The 23,939-nt window shown below is 32.4% G+C and overlaps 2 protein-coding genes across 2 annotated transcripts; one reads left to right on the top strand and one right to left on the bottom strand.

Moving 5' to 3' along the window:
* Positions 1-1,544: 1,544 nt before the first annotated feature.
* LOC107957544 (probable isoaspartyl peptidase/L-asparaginase 2) lies at positions 1,545-2,920 on the bottom strand. Its single transcript, XM_041112138.1, has 4 exons — positions 2,877-2,920; positions 2,508-2,741; positions 2,277-2,363; positions 1,545-2,179 (listed from the first exon to the last, which is right to left on the bottom strand). Exons 2-4 carry the CDS (start codon positions 2,664-2,666, stop codon positions 1,685-1,687), a joined length of 741 nt encoding a protein of 246 aa, XP_040968072.1. The 5' UTR covers positions 2,667-2,741; positions 2,877-2,920; the 3' UTR covers positions 1,545-1,684.
* An 18,860-nt stretch (positions 2,921-21,780) lies between these two features.
* LOC121202798 (probable WRKY transcription factor 7) lies at positions 21,781-23,661 on the top strand. The gene is made up of 3 exons (XM_041112137.1): positions 21,781-22,717; positions 22,814-22,939; positions 23,217-23,661. Exons 1-3 carry the CDS (start codon positions 21,942-21,944, stop codon positions 23,377-23,379), a joined length of 1,065 nt encoding a protein of 354 aa, XP_040968071.1. The 5' UTR covers positions 21,781-21,941; the 3' UTR covers positions 23,380-23,661.
* Positions 23,662-23,939: the final 278 nt, after the last annotated feature.

Below are 23,939 nucleotides of genomic sequence, written 5' to 3'. Positions count from 1 at the left end.
ATCAAGAGGAAAATTGCTCATATTGGAAAATGATAGGGATGATGTAGAATCACAATTTCATATAATCCATTTTCCTCTGTACGTTATGTCAAAAAGCAAATTAATCCTCTATTAAGAATTCACTCATTTCTACTGTTAAAAATTGGTTTTATATACCAGCACAAGACTCGCCAGTTTTTAATACTACAGATAGATAAAAAATTTAACAAGAAGGAATAATTTGCTCTTTTTGTTTTTTAGTAGATGGACAAATGAAACCTATCTCCTAATATAAAAATCTTCTTGATACTTTTACACCTTCAATCTCAATACTTGACTAAAAATGAGTTATTATGATTTCGAGCAAGCCGCTATAGTGAAATTGGTAGACACGTTGCTCTTAGGAAGCAGTGCTACATCATCTCTATTCAAGTCTGAATGGTATATAGAATGAAAATTTAGTAATTAAAAGAATTATACCCGTTTGTATTTATCTCTTAAATATATATATCTGTATGATACAGATTATTAAAACATAAAAAATAAAATATACCAGATAATACAAAACATAACATAATTACTGGAGAGGACAGTTGAAACTCGATAGTGTTAAAGCAAGTTTGCTACTTGTACATACTGCGATTTTATGATTAGTGTGTGTACCAGCTATTTATTTTTCTTACATAATTGAATAAAGTTGACTTACAAAAAAATAACATATAATATTATAAATTAAACAATATGTTATCTACATTTAAACTTATAATAAAATAAAAAATTTAAATTTATTATATTAAATTTAAAATAATATAAATTTATTCTTAATATTTTTTTTAAAAGAAATATATGTAAATTTAAAATGGACTTGAATTAACTATTTACAAATATGAACGAACATGACCAAAATTTAAGTATTATATTTAAGGTTGAACTATGCTTAAATAAACATAAATTATATTAATATCATAAAATAATTTCTCTTAAACATAACCCAACTCGACTCAAGAATATTTATAATTTAATCAAGTGGAGCTTAATTCACCACCCCGAAAACACTCACCATCCTGCCTATAATAAAAATCCTAGGAAAATATTGAATTTTAGCAATGAAGGGTATAAGAGAGTGAAAACGAGGGGAGTTCAGTTTGAAAACAATAAGGTGATTAAATTATTTGGATCCGGCGTCAGATTTTGGTATCAACCTTGAATATACAATTTCCTAGATTTTGCCCATGATGTATTTTTTTAGATACCCTCTTTAATTATTAAATTAAAGGTGAAAAGCGAAAGAGAAGAAAAGTCATAGAAAAGGGCATGCTAGCTTTGAAAGTTTGAAGGACATTGATTGGAGAGGTTAGATTTGGTGCAAGATTCTGTCATGAATCTTGTTTAGAAAATTCGGTAAAACAGGGGTAATTTAAAGGAACAAGTAGACCCAACACAGTATATTTCGGTCTAAGATTCATGTCTTTTTCTTGGATTCATCATGTTAAATAGCAGCAGCCCACATGATTTTAATCCCATAGAATAAGAATCTATAGCATCAAACTTGCCATGATTGAATATTGATACGGAAGATCCTAATTTTATTAATGGGGGCATTTCAATTACACATTGACCGACCAAACCAAGGATACTGTGAAGCACATGGTTAAAACCTAAAGACATAAAAAGCAAATCTCTCTTAGGGCAACCCAATGACGTTTCACCAGACACCCACCTCCATGAACCCATCCTCAGTGGCACAGCCCCTAAACATCCCGGTGGTGTTAAACCCACATGCCACTTCACCGTCCTTGGACACCGCGATCAGCCCCGCTTTGCCTTCATCTAACTTGCTCTTTATCACATAATCCACCGCCTCATGCAGATTCAACCTTTTGTATTCCATCACTGCAGACACTTCCCTCGCCAGTGTGCTCCGGATGATTGCTTCCCCTTCGCCGGTGCACGACACTCCGCATAACTCAGATGCGTAGGTCCCCGATCCTATTAGTGGTGAGTCACCGATCCTTCCACTCATCTTGTTCATGAGCCCACCTGTGGAGGTGGCGGCAGCACATCGGCCTTGCTTGTCAACCACCACGCATCCGACTGTCTCCGGAGCGTAGACACTGATTGGCAGCCCATTCATCTGCAAAGGGCTGTCCATGGCGGCACTGGCTCCACAGGTGCCAACAGCTGGGATACGATAATCAAACTGACCAGAAGACAAAACTAGGAAACGTTAGCCATCGTCCCACTGCATGAATGTCGTTTTTTCAGAGGGAAAGTAGTGTAAAATCTTAAATGTATACCAGGATAGAGTTGGCCTCTTTTGCCAACTTGAGCATCCCGACATTATCTTCGGTAATAAAGTATTCATTGTCCACCATCTCTACGCCCTGCAACAAATCCAAACCATTAATCTAAGAAGACCCAAACTTGTCCTTGACACTGCCAGGTGTCAGACTTCAACACGTGTGTTGCTGAACCTAAGATTCGAAAAGCATTTAAAAAAAACGTGGAATTTGGACCAAACTACGAACCTGTTTCTTGGCAAACTCTTCGGCACCTGAAAAGGCCAGATACGAATGTGGTGATTTTTCCATTACAAGTCGGGCAAGGGAAACTGGGTTCTTAACGGTGGTTAACCCGGAAACGGCACCGCACCGCCTTTTCGGACCATCCATAATACTGGCTTCCATTTCCACCTTTCCATTCTCCGTAAGGGCAGATCCACGCCCGGAGTTAAACAGAGGATCGGTTTCCAATTCTCTCACCTATACCAAAACAAATCCAAATTCAGAGATAATAAAATGTGGAATCTGATGGTTTTTCCATTTTACTTGCTATATGTATAATCTCCATTCTATTTTAAGGGATTAAAGGGAAAGGAAGGGGCAGAGGGAACATACAACAAGCTCAACAACGTCAATGGCGGACAGGTTATTAGAAAACCTCTTTGAATTTGATTTTATTTTTCTTACATAATTGAATAAATTTGACTCGTAAGATTATTAGAAAATAGAAAAAGTAATAATTAAAAAAGATAAAAAAAAATGGAAAATAGGCGGCCATTCGGCTTTATCAGGAGCGCGCGCTGTGCGGTCAGTATCGCAGTTTAAAAACAGTGGCCAACAACAAGCAGAAAAAAATGAAAAGCTATGGACCCATCCATGGGTTTAGGGGTTTAAAGTTTCCATCTGGGGGTGACTGATGCTGACCCCGCCCTTCGCCAATTATATTCAACCCAACCTAACTAGATTCTTGGTGGCACCTGCTTGCTTATAGACGGCGGACGACCATTAAAATATTGTAAGGTTAATGGCTGCGGACCACTCACCACCTTCTCCGTTGCATCCTCCGATTTGTCCTTCTATTTCAAAGCGCCGCCCCCCCAAAAAAAAAATCATTTGATGCCAATTATAATTCCAATGAAAGGCTTTTATTATATCACACAAACTTGATTAAAATCCATAATTTTTTTTTAACTACATGAACAAATTATAAAAATATGGTCATATATTTGTCAAATATATTTTTTTTACTGGATACTCACACTTGGATAAAGATGATTAAATTGATGGCTATGCTATTGGGACATCCGATGTGTTCATGAACCGTACATACATACATAAGATATAGCATTCAAATTCAACATTCGCTTGAAATCCAAATATATACAAATCAGACCTTAAAGAAAAATCTCACGTATTGATTTCAACCTGATTTAAATGACTATCCTAATTTATTGATTACTTTTAGTTTTCGCTTTTTCTTCATTAAAATTGTTATACTCCTCCGCTATATAGACCCATGTTAGCAGAGCAGAAGATGTTAAATTCTCTTTTGATTTCATGTGAGGTAGTATATCCTAGTTGATCACATTTCCAAACTTGAAGAGTGACACCCTTTCATGAACCAGACCACCCACTTTTAGGTATGAACATTACTCAAGTGTGAACATACTCTCACCACAATAATGGTCTCATTTAAGCATAACAACCTTGTATTGGTTTAATACATAGTAAGATGGATCTCACGATGTATGTTCTTCACGCCATGAATATCCTTTATGCATTTTGTGGGATTGAGCATTTATTCTGTCACGTCACACTTGTGAACAAAATGACTTTACCTATAGATACTCTTATAATGATGAAGAAAAGAATAATCTTTTGAAACCCTAAAGTTATTCTGAGTAATTCTCTCCCCTTTCTCTCCCCTTTCTCTCTCAATCTGTTCTCTTGTTCTTTTTCGAGTCTTCGCCCCTCTAGGTGGACTGACCTCCACAGAACCATCACTATCTCCTCCTTTGTTATGCCTTTTATCAACAAAAATGATCATAATTGGAGTATGAATTATTAATAATATGCAAATTCAATTGGCATAACGACTTATTTTGCCCTCAACTCTACAAAAAAAATCATTTTAGCCTTGTATTTAATTTTTCACCTTTTAGCCCTTAAACTTGCATTATTTGTCAAATCACCCAAAAAATAGATGAAAAAATTAACGTTTGCTAACTTTGCTGACGTGGCATCCACGTGCAAGCCACGTCAGGGATTGATCAATTTTTTAAAAATTAAAATTATTTTTTAAAAATTTTTAGCACTTTTTAATATATATTTTTAAATAATTTCTACTTTTTAAATTTTTTATATTTAAAAATATTAATTAATTACTAATATAGTATACACGTATATGTCATGTCAGCAAAGTTAACAAATGTTAACTTCTTTATTCATTTTGGAGTAATTTGACAAAAGAAAATACTAATTTAAAGACTAAAAAATTAAATAAAGGGCTAAACTGATTTTTTTTTGTAAAGTCAAGGTCCAAATAAATTATTATGCGAATTCAATTTATTAATTCAAAATTTTTTTATAGAAAATAATATTGTTTGCCATAAAATTTTTAAAAATGATATAAAATGACTCCTTTAATGAATTTATAATGAGAAAAAGATATTACAAGCATGATTTAAAAAAGAGAGGAGAGCAAAGGAGGGGAGGTCAGGTACAGGAGGATCTTCTTTGAATGAAAAGGTGCTTAATGGTAGACATATTTCTTTCTTTTTATTATTTTTACTATATGGAAGTATGTCGCTGTCAAAAGGGATTAGCATTTCAGCTTTTCTCCAAAGGTGGTGAAGAATCTTATTATATTATCACTTATTTGTTAAAGATCCATTGAAATATCAGCATAGCATTACTTTTCCCAATTTTGGCTTTTCTCTTTGTTTTTGCACTTCTGTGGATTAACAACACTGCCTTACGTTACAACAAATTCTAGGACTGCATCGGCATGGATATACAACTTAAATAAGTGTACAAATTTGTATCGTTAAAGATTGATATATTAAAATGATTCATAAGAGGGTATTTTGTTTTTTTATACCAAAATCAATAAAAACTCAAATTAAATCGGTGGCACAATGAATATTAAATACTTTAACTTTATTATTTCAACAATAATTTCAATTAATTTTTATATAAATTTTGAATAAATGTATTTATTAACTGATTTTTCTCCACCCATATCAGTGATATGTGCTATAATCTAATATATGTTTGTACCAAAGAAAGAGAATTGTATGAAACAATAATGCTATGTTAGCATATATTACTTTCACTCAAATCATGCCACGTAATTACATTAAAAATAACATTCAATTACTAAATATCACATTTGATAATTAAAGGATAAAAATTAATTCAATAATGATTAAATTAATAAATACTTGATTTTTTTAAATATAATTAAATATTAACATGATCACATAACTATTTCATACCTTCTTTTCTCGTAAAATCAAATGCATTATGCAAGTGTTATGGGCTCAAACTTTAACCAAGTAAACCATGCAACTTTAGGATGAGAATTTGTTTCAAATTGTCTTAAGTCAACCTTAACCCTTGAAGTTGAGAAAACAACTAATCGAAACAAGCACAAAAGCTTAGAGTAAATACTCTTTATATTTGATTAACTCAATGGTGAATGGTACAAATGAGGTTGGAGAAGGCCTCTATTTATAGTTGATATCAATTTACATAAATGATATAGATTGAATTACATTAATGACTCACATTCAAACCTATCTAAAAGATAGAATCCTAACTGTTTACTTTGCCTACTCATCATAGAACTCTAAAAGGACCTTTGCATCTATGCTAAGCCATAATAAACCAACAAACTATTATGATTGGTTGTCTATAACCTACGTTCAACAATTTAGACAAATCACACCATAGAGCATTGACTACCCATGTTGCATCGACACTTCTTTACCATAAAGTTTAATACATAATCCACCTCTCTTTTAGGTTGTAGTCCCACCAGTTGCTCAACAAGCTTTATATTGTCAAAAGACTACTACACCTTTAGCACTTTTAATGGGTCTCATCAACATTTAGAACTACTAAGTCAATATTTTTGTCATTGAGAATACCCTTGGCTAGTTGGATTGCGAATATTATCTTGATTCCAACACTCACATTTCGATTCACCAGCACAATGCATTGTTGGCAAGGATCCAAGTATATATATATATGCAATCAACAAAAGGAATGGGGAAGTCATAATTTGGACTATTTACTCAGTAAAATGATCACTGAGAAGGGTTATTAGAATTTGGAGCTTTTTCGTATTTGGTTTTTAGATGATATAATTAGACATATTGTGGGTATACCCCCACCTCATCTGTTTGCAGGTGATGACAGGATTATTTGGGTTTGTACTTTGAATGGTATTTTCTCTCTAAAACATGCTTATTGGCACATCTAAGAAAGACCGTGGAACCCTAAAGATGTGAAGTGGAATAATTTGGATGCATGTACTTTCTAATGATATTAGTGAGCATTTCTTTGCAGGTGACCTCTTTCAATGGTTAAAGTCTAATTTGCAGGAAACCTACTCAATTCATAGCTGAAAAGGTGAATTGGTCTTGTTTATTTGGTTTACTTACCTGGCGAATCTGGAAGAATTAAAACCTTTTTATTTTTCAGAGTGTTTTACGGAATACAAGTGAGACAGTTAAGATATCATATATATGGGCAAAACAATTTGTTTCTTTTCACAAGGACCACACATCTAAACAATATGAGTCGAGTTCAGATTTACAGGTACCAAAAAGTTGGATCAGCCTTCACACAGATAGCGCGATTCAGGTCACTACTGGAAATACTGCAGTAAGGGATGAAAATGAGGAGTGGATTAAGGGATATAATTGATACTTGGGCAATTGCTCAATCTTTGATGCTGAATTGTGGGGTATGCTTGACAGATTGACCATCATTCAAGATATGTAATATGCAAGCGTAAAGATTCAAACAAATAGCTTGGAGGCAATCAAGGCCATTCAGGGTCTTTTCTTGACGAGTTTGAACTCTACCACTATTAGACGTATTCATCATATTCTGGAGAACCTAGGATCTTGGACCATAGAACATTCCCCTAGAGATTTTAATAAGGTTGTAGATTACCTAGCCAAAATAGCCATTGATACAAGCTTTAGGCTGAAGCTATTTGCGGATATTCTAAAAGAGGTGCTACCACTTTCTTCTACTGGTCAAACTAGTGGCAATATTACCCAGAGAGTTATTATGTAATTAACTTATTATGTTTATTTTCTTTACCAAAAAAAAATTACTACAATCAACTAACTAAATTTAGGAAACAAATATTTATAATCATATAATGATAATTAAAGTGTTTTGCATCATTACTGTTCATGAAATTAATTTCGAAAAAATATTAATAATAAAAACACATTTTTAATTAATAATTATCTAGGGTTTTTCTTATATTTTTATTTGTAATAAATATTATTACTTCGATTTTTTAATCCTAATAATTTTTACTCTAACAACAAAATTTTTATACCAACTCTAACAAAATTTTTAATTCCTAGATTTGAGTTCTCCCTTTTACTTATGCCTAAAGTAGTGACGAAATTTTGGTTGCTAACATTTTTTTTCTTAAATATTAATGCTGAATTTTAAACACATATCTTTTTTTTTGGTGATAAAGAATGTAATACATCAACTACATGAAATAGCCACTAGCTTTATCAGCTTGAAGTAAATCTAAAATTTCCTTAAGAGCCTCAACAATTATTTGAAGATTGGACTTTCAATTCAAACTAAGTTTAGCAAGGTGATCAGCTACCGAATTCAGATTTCTTGAAATGTACTCGATCTTCCACTCCCCTTCTGATTGCATGACGCGCTGAGTTCTTCGAAGGACCGCAATCCCTAAGTATTCCAAATTTAAAGCAGACAAATTTTGAGCGACTTCAAGGTTATCAGTCAGAATGATGATCCGTCTGAATGCTTTACTTAACAAAATAAGGATTCCATCCAGGATACCCCACACTTCAGCCTCAAACGGAGAGCAAACACCTAAAAAACGATTGAAACCCACAATCCAATTTCCTTCATGATCTAGAGCTACCCCACTGTAGCAGCATACCCAGAATCTCTGCTCACTGCTCCATCAGTGGACAAGTACACCCAGCTTCCTTCTAAATTATTAATGGAATTTGAATTTTGAGAATTATTCTTATAGCCACCATGAAATGATTCATATTGACGGGCCCAACAACTAGAGGCTTTCACTACTTCAGTTGTTGTCCAGGAAATGTTCTGGAAGATAAACAAGTTTCTATTCTTCTAGATTCTCCATACAATCAACCCAAATAGGCATGACCACGTGACACTGCTTTCCTGCAACCTTTCATGAAAACAAAGATTAAGAATAAGCCAATTTTGAAAAGGAATAGAGAAAAACCTTTGTTTTAGCTGGTCCAGAATCACTATCTTCCATACTTCATATGCAATGGGGCAATCTCGAAGAACATGTATCAAATCTTCCAAATCATTTCCACAAACAGTACAGGAACTACTATGACTAATTCCCCTTCTGGTTCGTTCAGAATTAGTAAGAAGTCTCTGCTGAAAGGCCAACCAAAGAAAAACTCTAACTCGCTGAGGTCCTTGATACTTCCAAGAGATCTTCCAATGCTCCTCTTGAGTGTTCCACGTATCTTCTTTCAATGCCCAGTAAGTACTACGAACTGAGAAAGCTCCTGACACTGACCAAGCCCATACAACTCTATCAGGTCCAGAATCCAGATGTGGAGGAGGAATACTAGTGATTCGGCTAATCACTTCTTCAGAAACCCAAATACAAAACAAGTCCAGGTTTCAACTCCCATCCAACTTAACCATATCCCTAATACTGCAATTCAAATCAATTAGTAAAGAATAGAATTTTTAGGAATAAAGGGCCCATACATGGAATCCAACGGTCTTTCCAACAGCGAACATTGGCCCTATCCCCAATAGATCATAATAAATTCTCGTGAAAAAGAGACCAAATTTTAGAGAGCGACCTCCAAAGGTGAGAGCATTGATTCCTACTGATAGAGTCAGAAAGCTGATCTTTCCAACCATACTTGGATCGGAAAACGCGCACCCAAAACACCTCACATTTAGACACAAGGCTAAACCCAATCTTCATCAGGAATGACCAGTTTTTGTCATTCAAATGTTTAAAGCCACGACCACCCCGAGCCCGTGGCTGACAAATAGAATCCCATCCCACTAAGGCCATTTTAGATTGCCCCTCAGTGCAACCCCAGATAAACTGCCTAACCAGTCTTTCTATATCAACGCAAACACCTTTCGGAATCATTAACGATTGTATAAAGTAGTTAGGAATGAAGAGAAGTACCGATTGAGCTAAAGTGACTCTACCAGCAAAAGATAACCTCCTAGCATCCAACTTTGCAATTTGTTTCTGATCTTATCAACCACAAAATTCAAAGTATTCTTGGAAACCCTATCATGCAGAAGAGGAACACCTAAATAGAGTACCGAGGTTCTGAACTTCCTGAAAACCGAACAACTGGCTAATTTGATTACGAGTGTCAACTTCAGTGCACTTGGAAAAGAAGATACTGCTTTTCCTTACACTAATTTTATGCCCCGAAATCCTGCAAAATTGAGAGAGGATACTATCCAATAATCGAGCTTGGTTAACCTGAGCTTTGCAAAAAATCACCAAATCGTCAGCGAAGAACAAATGAGAAATCTCAGGTCCAGCCCGGGAGAGTCGTATTGGATCCCAATTGCCAACTTCCATTTCAGTATGAATAAGATGGCTCAACCAATCCATGTAAAGCACAAAAAGGTAGGGCGAAAAAGAACATCCCTGACAGATACCCCTAGCAGGTTTGAATTTTTGTGTTGGAACTCCATTCCAAAGGATTTGCATGGTGGACATAGAAATGGCTGACATAATCACCCTCCGTAAAAACAAAGAAATTTCAACTGCAGAAAGAGACGCACTAATAAACTTCCAACTAACTCTATCATAGGCCTTCTCCAAATCCAGCTTAATGGCCATCCACTTCCTCTCCTTCCGATTACATCTCATAGAATGAATGACTTCTTACGCTATGATGATGTTGTCAGAAATATTTCTTCCAGCAATGAAACCAGCTTGTTCTTGAGAAATCAGTTTAGGAAAGATTACCTTGAATCTATTCGCAATCACTTTCATTATGAGCTTATACAGAACAGAACATAAGCTGATAGGCCGGAAGTGACTAAAATCCTCAGGATTATCCTTTTTAGGTATGAGCACAATCAACGTATTGTTTAAATCCGGCTCAATCTACTTTCCATCAAAGACATCTTTAACCCATTGACAGACATCCTTTCCAAGAATATTCCACTGACTTTGAAAGAAATGGGCATGAAAACCATCACTTCTAGGGGCTTTCAAAGGGGCCATGTCGAACAACGCCACTTTAATCTCTTCATTTGTGATGGCTGACTCCAGAAAAGAAATTTCTAAAAGATTAAGAGAAGGGAATCCACTACTAGGGGTATCTCTCAAAACGAGAGGGGCCTCATCATAAAGATTTTCAAAGAATTCCACCGCTTTAATACTCAGATTATCTTGGTTAGAGCACCATTCGTCATTCTCTATGCGCAGAGATGTGACTCAGTTAAATTTCCTTCTTTTAATAGTACGACTATGAAAAAAATTGGTATTCCGATCCCCCAATTGCAGCCAATCACAACGAGCCTTCTGTCTCCAAAGAAGATCCTCATGATCCAGAATGTTTTCCAACTCATCTCGAACTTCCATTTCTTTTGTGGCTAAATGAATAGAGCCAGACTATTCTAAAGCCCTTTGAATATTTTTAAGTGATCTCATAAGAGTCCGCTTGCGAGTACCCAAAAAGCCATACACATTCCTGTTCCAATCTTTAACAGAGAAAGTAAAATTATTTAAGGAGTCGCTCATATTACCTGCAAAATTTCATTTGCTTTTGACAAAATTGGAAAAGTCATTATGCTTCGTCCACCCTGCTAAAAATCTGAACGGTCTGCCTTTAGGAGTGCAAAGATTCGGTCTAGTAAACAATAAGAGAGGTCGATGATCCAACTTGATACGGGTGAGATGGTGTACTAAACATTGGGGAAAAGTAGTCAACCAAGCATCGTTTGCTAAGGCCCTATCCAATCTGACTAAAGTACCACCTCTTTGCCAAGTGAAAGGGGGGCCGCTATAACCTAAGTCCTGCAGCTCACAAGATTCAACAAAATTGCCAAAAAAATTACAACGCTTACCGACAGTAAAATGGCTCCTTTTATCAGAAGGAGATAAGATGTCATTAAAATCTCCCATCATAAGCCAAGGGGTGAAGTTATGAGGAGCTATGGATTGTAAATCTTCCCAGAAGAGCTTCAGTTTGGACCTATCTGGACTACCATACACAAAAGAAATGAGAATGGATTTATCAGGAATAAGGTTATCAACACATAAAAAAATAAATTGTGGATGGTTCTGAATGATTCTAATATGAATAGAATCATTCCACCCCATTCAGATACCACCTGAAACCCAATTGTTTCAACCCGATGCGAAAAATTGAACCCTAATTTCACAATAATATCATTGGCCTTTTTGCCATTCACTCTCGGTTCAACCAAACAGACAATATCCGGCTTGTGCTCCTCGTTATATTCACGAAAAGCACGAATAAAATTCCTGCTAACACAACCTTGACAATTCCATGTAAATATTTTAAAATTTGAACCCATAATCATAAAAAGATAAATAAACCAAAATAAAATGTAACAACACCAGAAATCCAAAAAACAATTAAAAACAAAAGAAAATTAGAAAACAATAAAAACCAAAATAAATCCTTAAAGCTTACTGTCCAGGGATATAACTCCCTACAATTTGTCCGTGCACATTGGCTTCCACCAATTCAAGATTGGATTTGGATAAGGCCGAAAGGCTTTCAGCAATCTGCTCTATCGACTACTTCAAAGGGACCCGTTGTGAGCCAGCGAATTTGAAACGGGTATTGCTCCCATGGGCAACTTTGTTTCGTTTCTTAGAAATACCTTTCCCTCTAGTACCGAATCCCTTCCTTAGGCTGGAGTTACTCACCAGGATTAGCCCTTTACTGCTGTTTGGAAGAGAGTTAGTCTTGTTAGGGTTCAAGTTATCGTGGAAAACCACAGCCGTATGTCTTCCAGGATCAAGGTTTCCCACTGCCAGTCTCTCTTCCTTTCTGATACACCCTTCCAGAACCGGATACCCTTGAGCCGAACCAGAATTGAATTCAAGGAGAAGATCCATCTCACCAGTAGAAGGCAATCGCTCGTCTACCACCGCCATAGAGCTGCTACTGCAGCCAGCAACCACAGCTTTCTGTTGGGCCACAGTGACAGATCCAGGTAGGTCCAAGGTATCTCGGGCTTGAGCATTTGAGCTGTCTCCAAGGCCCAAATAGCTGGTCTGCTTCTTAGAATCCGGTAAGTTTTCTTTAGTCTGTTTTTTATTCAAGCTAGACCCAGATATTGGCCCATTTTCCCCATTAATATTCGAGCCTATATTATTGAAACGGCCTACCTCTTTATCCTGACCGTTATTATTATTATTCTTGCTTAAATCAAGACTTTCTTTTTGAAGAGAGCCAACCTCTTTCCTGGTATATTTTCCATTAAATATTTCTTTCCCTTTATTACGTGACAGAACACCTTCATTACCATTTTTATGATAATCCCTATTATTAAGGAGTCTAAATCGTGAGCCTTCTTGTTCAGTCCCTTGATTTGCTACCGGAGCCTGCACATTCTCTCTAAAATTCCGCATTGATTTCCTTTCAACGATCATCCATGGCCTGTAATTTTTGTCCTTCTTCCCCGAGCTATCTCTAATCATTTCCCGAATCCCCGACGACTCTTCATGTGCAGTAAGACTCTTTTCTCCGGTGACACCTGAATTCCTGAACATACAAGAGTTTTCCACGTGACCATATCTTCCACAGCTAAAATAGATTGTGGATAGAGAGACATATATTACACGTTCTGTTTTCGTCCATTAATCAAGATTTGGGAAACCAAAGGCTTATCCAAGTCAACATAAACCGCCATTCTAGCAAAACGCCCTCTAGCTCTACTGTCAATGTTCATGTCGAGCTTAACCACTTTTCCAACCATCCCTCCTATCTCAAAAATAATTTTATGGTTGTATAAGTACCCCGGTAAACCAGGAAACCTGATCCACGCCTTCACAATGCTTGGGTATGCCTGAGAGGGATCAAAAGATACCGTCCAAGGCTGAACCGTCAAGTATTGTCCAAAGATAATCCAAGGGCCTTCAGAAAGAGCCATTTCATAGTCCAACTTATTTTGAAATTTAACCAGAAAATATTCATTCTCAATATCCATCATATGTAGGGTTACTGAAGGTCTCCACAGATTGTATAATTTATTCTGCAAAACTGAAAAACCTATGTTACAACCAAGCAATTTTAAAATCACGGTATTCTCCATACCTTGTATTAAAAATTGATGAACCCTGTCCGAGAAAGTTATAGAAGGCATTCCATTCACAAAAGATTTTTGAATGTCGCCATCCATAATAACAAAATCCTCTCTTCCTTCCGAACCAGTACTCTCATTCTTTGATGATTGACTGATAAGTTTATCTTTCCACGAAACGGGCTGCTCCGAGGTCAGATCGATCATCATATCGTTGTTAGAATCTCCGTCTTCCTGTCTAAAGTGAACTTTCTTCGGGATCAACTCCTCTGCATGGCTTTTCCGGCACCAGAAGTCTCTCTGTTTTCCATATTTTTTGATAACTTTTATTTTTACGCTCACTATATTTTAATTCCTTAAACACATATCTTTTTAATGTATATTTAATTTAGCTATTCTAATGAAATAATTATAAATTATTAATAATGTTAAGCTAATTACTTAGATATAATAAACTTAAATATAGATACAATTATTATAAATAGCACAACTAATATAAAAAAAATTTAATCGTATAGTACTTTACGATAATGCATATGCATATATGGTTTTCTATATTAAATATTTTCAATTAAAATATGAAAATGATTATAATATATTTTTGAAAATTATTCTTATGCTTAATTAATTAATGAATAGTTTATACCACGAATGTTTCTACAAATAATCCTTTACCAAATATGAACAACAATTAAAAAGTTAATATAAGTACATCATATATGCATAATATATATATAAAAGTACATCAAACTCAATTATTTTTTTTTTCTCAAAGAAGTATACATAATTTAACATGTTTTTAAATCTCATAACATTAATAATAAAAAATAAAAAAAAATAATTTTTTTGGATACGCTTTTGACAAATTTGGTGTCTCATTGAAATTTAAATTCCTTGCATCACAAAAGTTTATGACCTTTTAATTTTTTAAAATATTATATATATACAACCGGCCTATGCATCGTATAAAAATACAAATTAGTTGTTATTATAGAAAAATATTTGAATATGGTCCATTGTTTAGGATATGATTGAAAACAACAAATTGTGGATTAAAATATTTTGCTTATTTAGCTTGATTAATTAAAACATCCTTTCTTGGAATAAAATATCCGTCAAAAATAATATTTTGATTTAATCTTTTATAATTAATTACCATTCTAGCTTTTCCTCTTTTTATTTCAGCATAGTTTCTTACCATAAAAGCAGGACTAGAATGTGGACTATTAGTTTTTTTTATTAATCCTTTTTCTAATAATTCTTTGATTTGTATATCAAATTCATCTATATCTTGTTTAGTATAGATCATAGGTGTAATCTAATGATTTTATTGGGATTTTCCAATTTTATTTCACAATATCTAGGACTATTCTGCCATAATTTAATGGTTCTTCACTAAAATTATCTTCTAGAATTTTAAACAACCAATGATCTGTTTCTAGTTGTTTAATCTGTTCTTTTCTTGGGGGTGTAAAATTTTTATCACACACAAATTTATAATTTTCTACTAAAGGTATTTCTACAAAAATCTTTTCTGCAAACAATATTATTAAATTTTTATCTATAGAAAATGGTAAATGTTGATATATAAAATTATTTCCTAATAATATATCTCCACGCATTTCAGGAAAACATAATATTTTAGGAATGGTATTTACGTAGATTGGTATTTTTCTAGCCTTAAATCCTATTATGGTTTCATTACCATCTATTCCTATGGCTCTAATTGGATTTTTCATTGGTTCCCATTTTTCTACAGGAATGGTATTTTTTTTACAACTACTGGTGGTAGCTCCAGTGTCTAATAAAGCATGTAAAGAATATGTTTTATATTCTCTAAATTGGAATGTAATTTCAATATATATAATATTTTCTTCGTTAAAAATTTGAAAATGTAATAACATCACTATTTCCAATTTTCATCTATTGAATAATTGTTGATGTTTAAATTTCTTCCATTCTAGTGTTTCTAGAATTTCTACTAGGTTCAGTTGGAAAAATAGGTATTTTAACTGTTTTCATTCCTATTGGTGTTGAACTTGTACTTATATTATCCTCGTCTTTCTCTGTTTGAGTATTTGAAGGTAAAACTAAATTATCATTTGTATTTGTTATAACATTATTTTTAAAAAATAATCTATCTCCTGACGACATATATTCTATAGTACTTACAGGTTTTGAAGTACTAGCACCACTTATTCTAACTATCATCCAGTTTCTTGGTATTAATAGATCCCTTAAATGCAATAATTTTGGTTGAATTTCTGTAGTAAATTTATTAGGTTTAAAAAGCTCAATAATGTTTATGTATTTGTTATAGCATTATTTTTAAAAAATAATCTATCTCCTGACGACATATATTCTATAGTACTTACAGGTTTTGAAGTACTAGCACCACTTATTCTAACTATCATCCAGTTTCTTGGTATCAATAGATCCCTTAAATGTAATAATTTTGGTTGAATTTCTGTAGTAAATTTATTAGGTTTAAAAAGCTCAATAATGTTTATGTATTTGTTATAGCATTATTTTTAAAAAATAATCTATCTCCTGACGACATATATTCTATAGTACTTACAGATTTTGAAGTACTAGCACTACTTATTCTAACTATCATCCAGTTTCTTGGTATTAATAGATCCCTTAAATGTAATAATTTTGGTTGAATTTCTGTAGTAAATTTATTAGGTTTAAAAAGCTCAATAATTTTATTATTTATTTCTTTAATTTCGACTTCTGCAGTATTAATATATTCATTAATAGAAGTCTAACTTATTGCTAGATCTTCTGCTAAATCATTTATTTCAGAATTTTTTGTCTGAATTCTTAAACATAAACATTCTTCTATTAGAGGATTTGTAATAGATGTAAAGTAATTTGGTTTAACTTTAAATCCTGTTACACCAGTATGTAAATTAGATTCAATACCTCCAATAAGTGCTTTTATTGGATTTTCAAATCTTTTATCTAATAAAACTGCTATTATAGGTATATCATGACCTTTTTTAAATAAAGCTCTAATTGTTATCATAATTATACCTAAATGTATATATCTAACTTGAGTATATTTTTTCCTAATTCTTTTAATTTTATCTTTAGTAAATAATGGAATCTCTGTTAATCCACCTATAGTATCTTTAGTGACTGTATTGCCACTAATTTTTTCTGTATGTCTTTGACTCCATATCTTGAATTTAGAAATTTTATATATTTCTTCTTTAGAAATATGATTTTTATTTATTTTTTTCTATCATTTCATTAGAAAAGTCTTTTTCTTATCCGATTAAATTTCCTAATTTTATATCATGTCGTTCAAAGTTAGGAATTTATTCTAATTGATTTTTAGAACTACTTCCTACATTAAACATAAATATATATTCTTCATCATCTGAATCAGAGTCTGTTTATGATATTAATTCATATAATATTTCTTCAGGATTTATTTCCTCTTCTAAACATATTTCTAAATCTTGTTCTTCAAGAGTTTTAATCATTTTCTTTGCATTTCCTTTATTAGGACAATTTGTTGCTATATGACATTCCTCATTACATATGAAACATTTACATATTTGTTTTTTAAATTTGTTAGAAGTTTTTCTTCTAACAAATTTTTTCTTTTTATTATTATAACTAGTATATTTTTTATTGTCTGGTTTCCATCTAACTAATTTATATCTTCTATTTTTCTTTCTATGTTTTTTATAAGTTTTATTACGTATTGATTTACATCCAAATTTCCACTCATTTTCTAAAATTTTTGTACAATGTTTAGCACTTTATTTATTTTTGACTTGTTTAGAAGCTTTAGTTTGTAAGCAATGTAAAGTTATTCTTTCTTTTCCAAAACTTATTCTATTACCTATAGAATCTATATTTTCTGTTCTTCTCCAGCCTTTTTGCTATGTTTTTCTAGATAATTTACATATTTTTGTATGCAAATTTCATCCTATGGTGGTGGTAATTTATGAAAATATTGGTTTTTCCAAAATTCTATATTTTCATCTTTTAATTTTTGATATTCATGAAGAAATTTTTTAGAAAATTCTTCTAAATATCTAATATCACATAATTTAATCTTTGATAATATATAACTAGATATACTATCCTAATCTTTTTTATCAAAATAGGCCCAAAATTCTATTTTTAGAATAAAAATTAATCATTTAAAAGATCTTTAGGAGTTCCTATCTAATTAATTAACTGACTTTTTTATTGTTTTCCTTTTTCAGATTCCTGCTAACGTTTTAAAAATTGTAAAACATCCTCTTGGAATGTTCCAACAAAATAATTTAAAAATTTATCTTTTGACCAAGTATTGTTGTTGTTTACAACAATTGTCATTGAGTGTGCCTAATCATCTATAATTTTTTTCATATTCTGATATTGAATATTTTTTTTTTTTAAATTTTTTTTAATATTCTGATTATTGTAAATTCTATTTATTTAAATTCTTAGATAATCATCGTTTTGAATATCTGACTCTATTTTTCTTTTTCATAAATTTGTTTTTTCAGTATCATTGGTTCTGGAATTCTATATTTTCTTTTCCTAGATTGTTTTGTAAGGGGTTTTATTTCTTTCATCTTGATTCTTATATAACTAGTAACCTTTAAATCTTCTTAATTATCAGAATTACTAGAACTACTACTGTCTGTAGTGTCATAATTTAACATATAATGGTAATTAAATAAAGTAAATAAGTCTTTATGTTTTTCATAAAGTTGTTCTATTAATTTTAAATATTTTACTCTTTCATTTTTATCTGTACTTTTAGTAAATTTAAATTTCTAATGTTCTATAAGTTTTTTATAAAATTAAAAATTATATTTTTATTGAGGAGTATATTTTCTTTTCATTACAAGTTTATGTTTACAACAAGCTTTTTTTTTTGTCTGTTTCATTTTACTTTGATTAATAAAAAAAAGACCCTGTGGACCTTGTTACCAGGCCACAACAAATGAGCCGATTTCAGGCTCTTATGTTGCAAATTGGGGTCAAGGGGCCTTCTATTTTGTGTTTATGGGCTTATTCCATAAGTATCCCTATGCACCTGTTAAATTGTGGATGATTTGTGGTTTTAAATCCTCCCTCCCAATTTCAGCTGCTGCTTTTTTTTTTTGGTTCATCCACTCTAGGAGGTAGGCAAGAAATCTTGTTTGTTCTTTTTTATACTAGAATCTTTTTGGATAGTAATCTAGCTACCTTCATTAGAGTTTTATTATATGTGCATTCATTTTGTATGTTAATAAACTCCGTACCATCACATATATCCCGTATCAGCGTGTAAATAATTATATTGACAAGTCAATTGTGTATCTTATCCTTTATTAAGATCATCTAGACATCTTTAACACATATAATCATTTCTTTACGATTTAGTTCATATCTCACATTTTGTATCAAATTGCAAACAATTCAATTTACTATCAATCTTACGCAAATTCATAATTCAAATATATAACAATTTTAATACAATCATACCATATGAACTTACCTGACAAAATCAATAAACAACCGAATTTTTAAGGACTAATCAACAATTTTTGCGTTTCCTTGATTATCTTCGGTTTGGCTCAATCCCCCATCTATATAATAATTTAGTTCAAGTTATCAATTCCAAACATCTTGCAATATCCTATTATACGCATGAATCAATTTAATTTCGCTTATTTGAGTGCCCCTAAAGTTTTACATTTTTTTAATTTAGTTCCTAAATTTGAAATTGTAATATTTTTCAAATTTGAGCTTAAATTTTGAAACCGATCACAATTACATCCTTTTAAGACTCTCTACTATCTATAATTACAGAAATTTTACACCAATTTCGAAATTCATACAAAATAGTCTCTATATTCAAAAACTAGTAATTAAACTTTACAAACTAACCATTTTCACTTCTAAGTTTAAAATCCAACAATTTAGTATCAATTTCTTCAAGCATTCATCAATGAAAAATTTCATAAACTTTAACAGTTTTATAAATTGGTACATAGACTAGTTAAATCAAGTTCCCACGATCTCAGAAATATAAAAATTATAAAGAAAAGACTAAATTTAACATACCAAATCAAGACCGAAAGATTGAAGCTTCCAAACCATATTCTCTCTTTTTGCTAAGAAGATGAATAGGAAAAATGTTTTGTTTTCATTAAATTTTGTCTTTTAATATAATTAGATTAATCTTTAATTAATTTAATTAACCTTTACTTAATTAACATTAAGCGTAATTAACCAATTTGGTGGATTATAACTGGCCTCCACCACCATTTGGCTATACATTAATGATTCAATTACTTAATTGGTCATTCGGTTAATTAAAAATTTATAGTGATTAATTTTTACTATTTTTATAATTTAATATTTATACCTTAGTTAACTATTAATTTGACAAAATCGAGGAGCTAAACTTTAATTAACATTTATACTAACCTCGTAAAAATTAAATGATTATATTTACAAACTCTGGTATCGAAAATGAGATTTTAAAACTACCATTTTCGATATCATTGAAAATCGAATTGTTACACTCATAACTTGATGAATTAGATTATTAAACACTATAAATGTAAGTTTGTGGTTAAAATGGATGATTGAATCTATTTGAACGATATTTGTGCATTGAATAATGTGATTAAGAAGAAAGTTATCTTGAGTTGCTTCGATAATGTAATGTGACGTTATAAATTTGTATATAGTGACTGGGTCAGATGTGGGGTGTTAACAAAAATTGTGTTAACCATGATACTTTTTACTAATTGTGTAAATTAAACTTTATTTAATTTAAGAACAAAAGTTCTCATGAACATCTTAGCATATCATTATTCAAAAGCATAATGATTTATTTGGTTTATAAAAAAATTATTTTAACCCTTCATTAAAATTTTCTTCTTTTTTAGTCCTTAAACTTGTTTTTTTTTTTCAAAACACCCCAAAATGAATGGAGAAGTTAAGGTTTTTTTTAACTTTGTTGACGTTGGTTTCCATATGGTTGACACGTCAATATTTAATTAATTTTTTAAAATTTAAAAATTCAAAAAAATATAAACTATTTTTAAAAAATAAAAATCATTAAAATTATTTAAAAAGTCTAAGAATTACAAAAAATATATTTTAATATTTTAAAAAAATTAATTAGATGTTGACATATCATTTACTTGACAATCCATATATATATCACGTCAACAAAATTAAAGAATCTCAATTTTTTCATCTATTTTAAGATGATTTGATAAAAACGCAAATTAAAGAATTAAAAGAGATGAAAAATTAAATAAAAAGCTAAAATAATTTTTTTAATAAAGTTTGAGAATACCTTATTCAAAATGAACTTTTTTTTCAGCCATTGATATGATTTTATTTTAATTTTAGAAAAAGAAAGGTTTTTCCAATGGACGTGCCTGTCAACATTGACTTAATTTAATTGCTAAACGTGTTATATTTATTTAAATTTGATTAGGACTTTCCAAAAGATATATTCCAGAAAAAAAAAATCATTTGTCAAAGTTGAGCTCAAATGATGATGAGAAAAGAAAAAGACCAATCTTTATAAACAGTTATATGATGCTAAATCGAAGGGCAGCAATGGCCCCACTTTGAAAGAATCCCATATGACTTTGTGGGACGAAAGTTTGACGTTTCTTCCAGTTTCCGGTAAAAATGGTCCCACGAACGACTTTTTATGTTAGTTCTTTAATTAAAGCTGTTAAAAGTCAACTCCACTGCCTCACTGTCTCCAACCAAAATAGAATTCCCAATTTCACCTGGTCATCTCATCCAACGGTCATTCATCGCCCTTTGACTTTTAAAATTAAAATTCCCGTTGTGATGGGACCCAAGTTGGTCAAGGTGCCGACAGCAATTTTAATACGTGGAATGAAATGATTGGGTGATGAGTTCGACGGTAATATGTAACGGAAGGCATTAAGTTTGACTCTCTTCTCTTTTGAGCTTTTCTTCTTATTACTTTCATCATTTTGACATTATTATTTCAATTCATTTTCCCTCTCCTATCCTAAATATATCAAACCTTGGTTTTCTGTAAATCTATAAAACTGGTTTGATTCTTCTTCGGGTTATCAGACTTTTGGTGGGTTTGGGTTTTCTTTTTTCGTTTGATGAACAAAGATGACCGTGGAATTGAAGATGGTATACGGCGGTGATGGTGGTGGTAGTTTTGCAAGAAAAGTGGCGGAAACTGCTTTGAAAGAAGCTGCAAATTCTGGGATTCAGGGTGTTGAAGAATTGATAACGTTGATGTCTAAAAATCAAGAGCTTTTCAATCCAGATGTTTCTATTAAAACTGCTGCTCCATCAGGTTCAGCAGAGTCAGCCATGGATATCCAAGCTGTTACAGATAAGACTGTTAACTCTTTCAAAGAGGTTATTTCTTTATTGGATCGACCGAGAATCGGCCATGCTCGATTTAGACGAGCCCCTGTTCTTCACCCAAACCAAGATACAGAACAAGCTTCGAAGAAGATTCAAGAGCCAGAGACAGCGTCTTCTTCTTTTCAAGTAACCAAAGATCAAGTGTCTGCTTTTAAGCCTTTTTGTTTGACCCCAAGTTATAGGTTGCCTCCTTTGCCTCATAGTCGCCCCCAGAGTAAAAGAAGTCCTCCTTTGATAGCAAAGATTGGTGTTTTGGAAAGAAACGAATCGCCTAGTACCATAAATTTCTCATCTTCGCGTACTTTGTCTGCTGGGAATTCATTTATTTCTTCCTCAACAGGAAATACTGATAGCTTTCAGCCATCCGGTTTCCAATTTACTAGTCCTTCTCACGTCCCTTCTTCTGGCAAACCTCCATTGTTTTCCTCTTTGAAAAGGAAGTGCAATTCATTGGATGGTGCTGCTCTTAAATATGGTTCATTCTCTCGCCGTTGCCATTGCTCCAAGAAAAGGTTGGTTTCTTAGATTTTCTGGGTCATTCATACAATTTGGATCGTTTAATTGATTTTATTCTGAAAGTCTGAACCTTTTGATTGAACTTTTATTAGGAAATCAAAATTGAAGAAGGTCATTAGAGTTCCAGCTATTAGCAACAAGACGGCTGATATTCCTCCTGATGAATATTCATGGAGAAAATATGGGCAGAAACCAATCAAGGGGTCCCCTCATCCAAGGTTCGTAAAGATTATTAGCTTGGTTTTTGCCTTTCATGTGCGTCTCTTTACCAGTCAATCCACCCGTTACCTGTTTGATTAAACGCCTCAAAAGGACAATAATTCAAGTTTGCATATTTAAAGAAATTTGTTTTCAACAGCAATTGTCATTGGCTTTATTATGTATTTTAGATTGAATCGTCTACTGAGTTAAATTCATCTGTAAAGCTTGCGCGAGTCCACTTAACTCGGACCAAACCCGACTTTTCCTAACACGTTTGTTTGGGGCAATTTTCAGGGGGTATTACAGATGCAGCAGCGTCAAAGGCTGCCCTGCCAGGAAACATGTAGAGCGAGCTCTAGATGAACCGATGATGCTGATTGTAACATATGAAGCTGACCACAATCATAGCCATAACAGCACCGATGTCTCACCTGCTTTGATCCTGGAATCATCTTAATGGTCTCCAAATTCAACCAAGGGCTTTCATTAGTTGGTATGTTAGCTCTTGAAAAAGACAATATAGGCTTCCTTATTCTGTACTTTGGTTAGTTAAAAAGAGGGAAAACGGGCATAGAATAGGAGATTAGTGGATTTAGTGGGATTTCTAGTGGGGGGTTTCTTTCATTTTTTTTAAATGTTCTTATACCCAATTATCACAACTTTAATATTATATTATATGTTGATGGATCTCATCCAGGATGCTTTTACTTTACATTAATTTGTTCCATTGTCCACTAAACCTCTGAATTTTGATATATAAATTTATAATTCAAGGCCAAAAAAAAAGAAAAAAAAAGTGGGTGTTTGATGGTTGACCCCCGGTTTTGAATTTATTAGTCATTTTAAAAATTAAAAGAGAATAAAATCTCTTTATCAAAAAAAGAGAAAACACTCTATTTTTCTTTTTTTCTTTATTTATCTGAAGTTCCCATTAAAAGCTAGAAAAACACTTCATTAGTTTTATGCATGCTTGGTAATGTGGAGAACAATGGTTTATCATTTTCATGCGTTTTAATT

The sequence above is a fragment of the Gossypium hirsutum genome, chromosome A05, assembly GCF_007990345.1.
Source record: "Gossypium hirsutum isolate 1008001.06 chromosome A05, Gossypium_hirsutum_v2.1, whole genome shotgun sequence".
Classification (NCBI taxonomy): Eukaryota; Viridiplantae; Streptophyta; class Magnoliopsida; order Malvales; family Malvaceae; genus Gossypium; species Gossypium hirsutum.
This window is presented reverse-complemented; position numbering and strand designations above follow the sequence as displayed.

Coding starts and splice junctions, on each gene's coding strand:
- LOC107957544 (XM_041112138.1), bottom strand. CDS start 2,666: ATGGAAGCCAGTATTATGGATGGTCCGAAAAGGCGGTGCGGTGCCGTT. Junction 2,364..2,507: donor AAGAGTTTGCCAAGAAACAG/GTTCGTAGTTTG, acceptor GATTTGTTGCAG/GGCGTAGAGATGGTGGACAA. Junction 2,180..2,276: donor AAGAGGCCAACTCTATCCTG/GTATACATTTAA, acceptor TCTTCTGGTCAG/TTTGATTATCGTATCCCAGC.
- LOC121202798 (XM_041112137.1), top strand. CDS start 21,942: ATGACCGTGGAATTGAAGATGGTATACGGCGGTGATGGTGGTGGTAGT. Junction 22,718..22,813: donor TGCCATTGCTCCAAGAAAAG/GTTGGTTTCTTA, acceptor AACTTTTATTAG/GAAATCAAAATTGAAGAAGG. Junction 22,940..23,216: donor AAGGGGTCCCCTCATCCAAG/GTTCGTAAAGAT, acceptor GGCAATTTTCAG/GGGGTATTACAGATGCAGCA.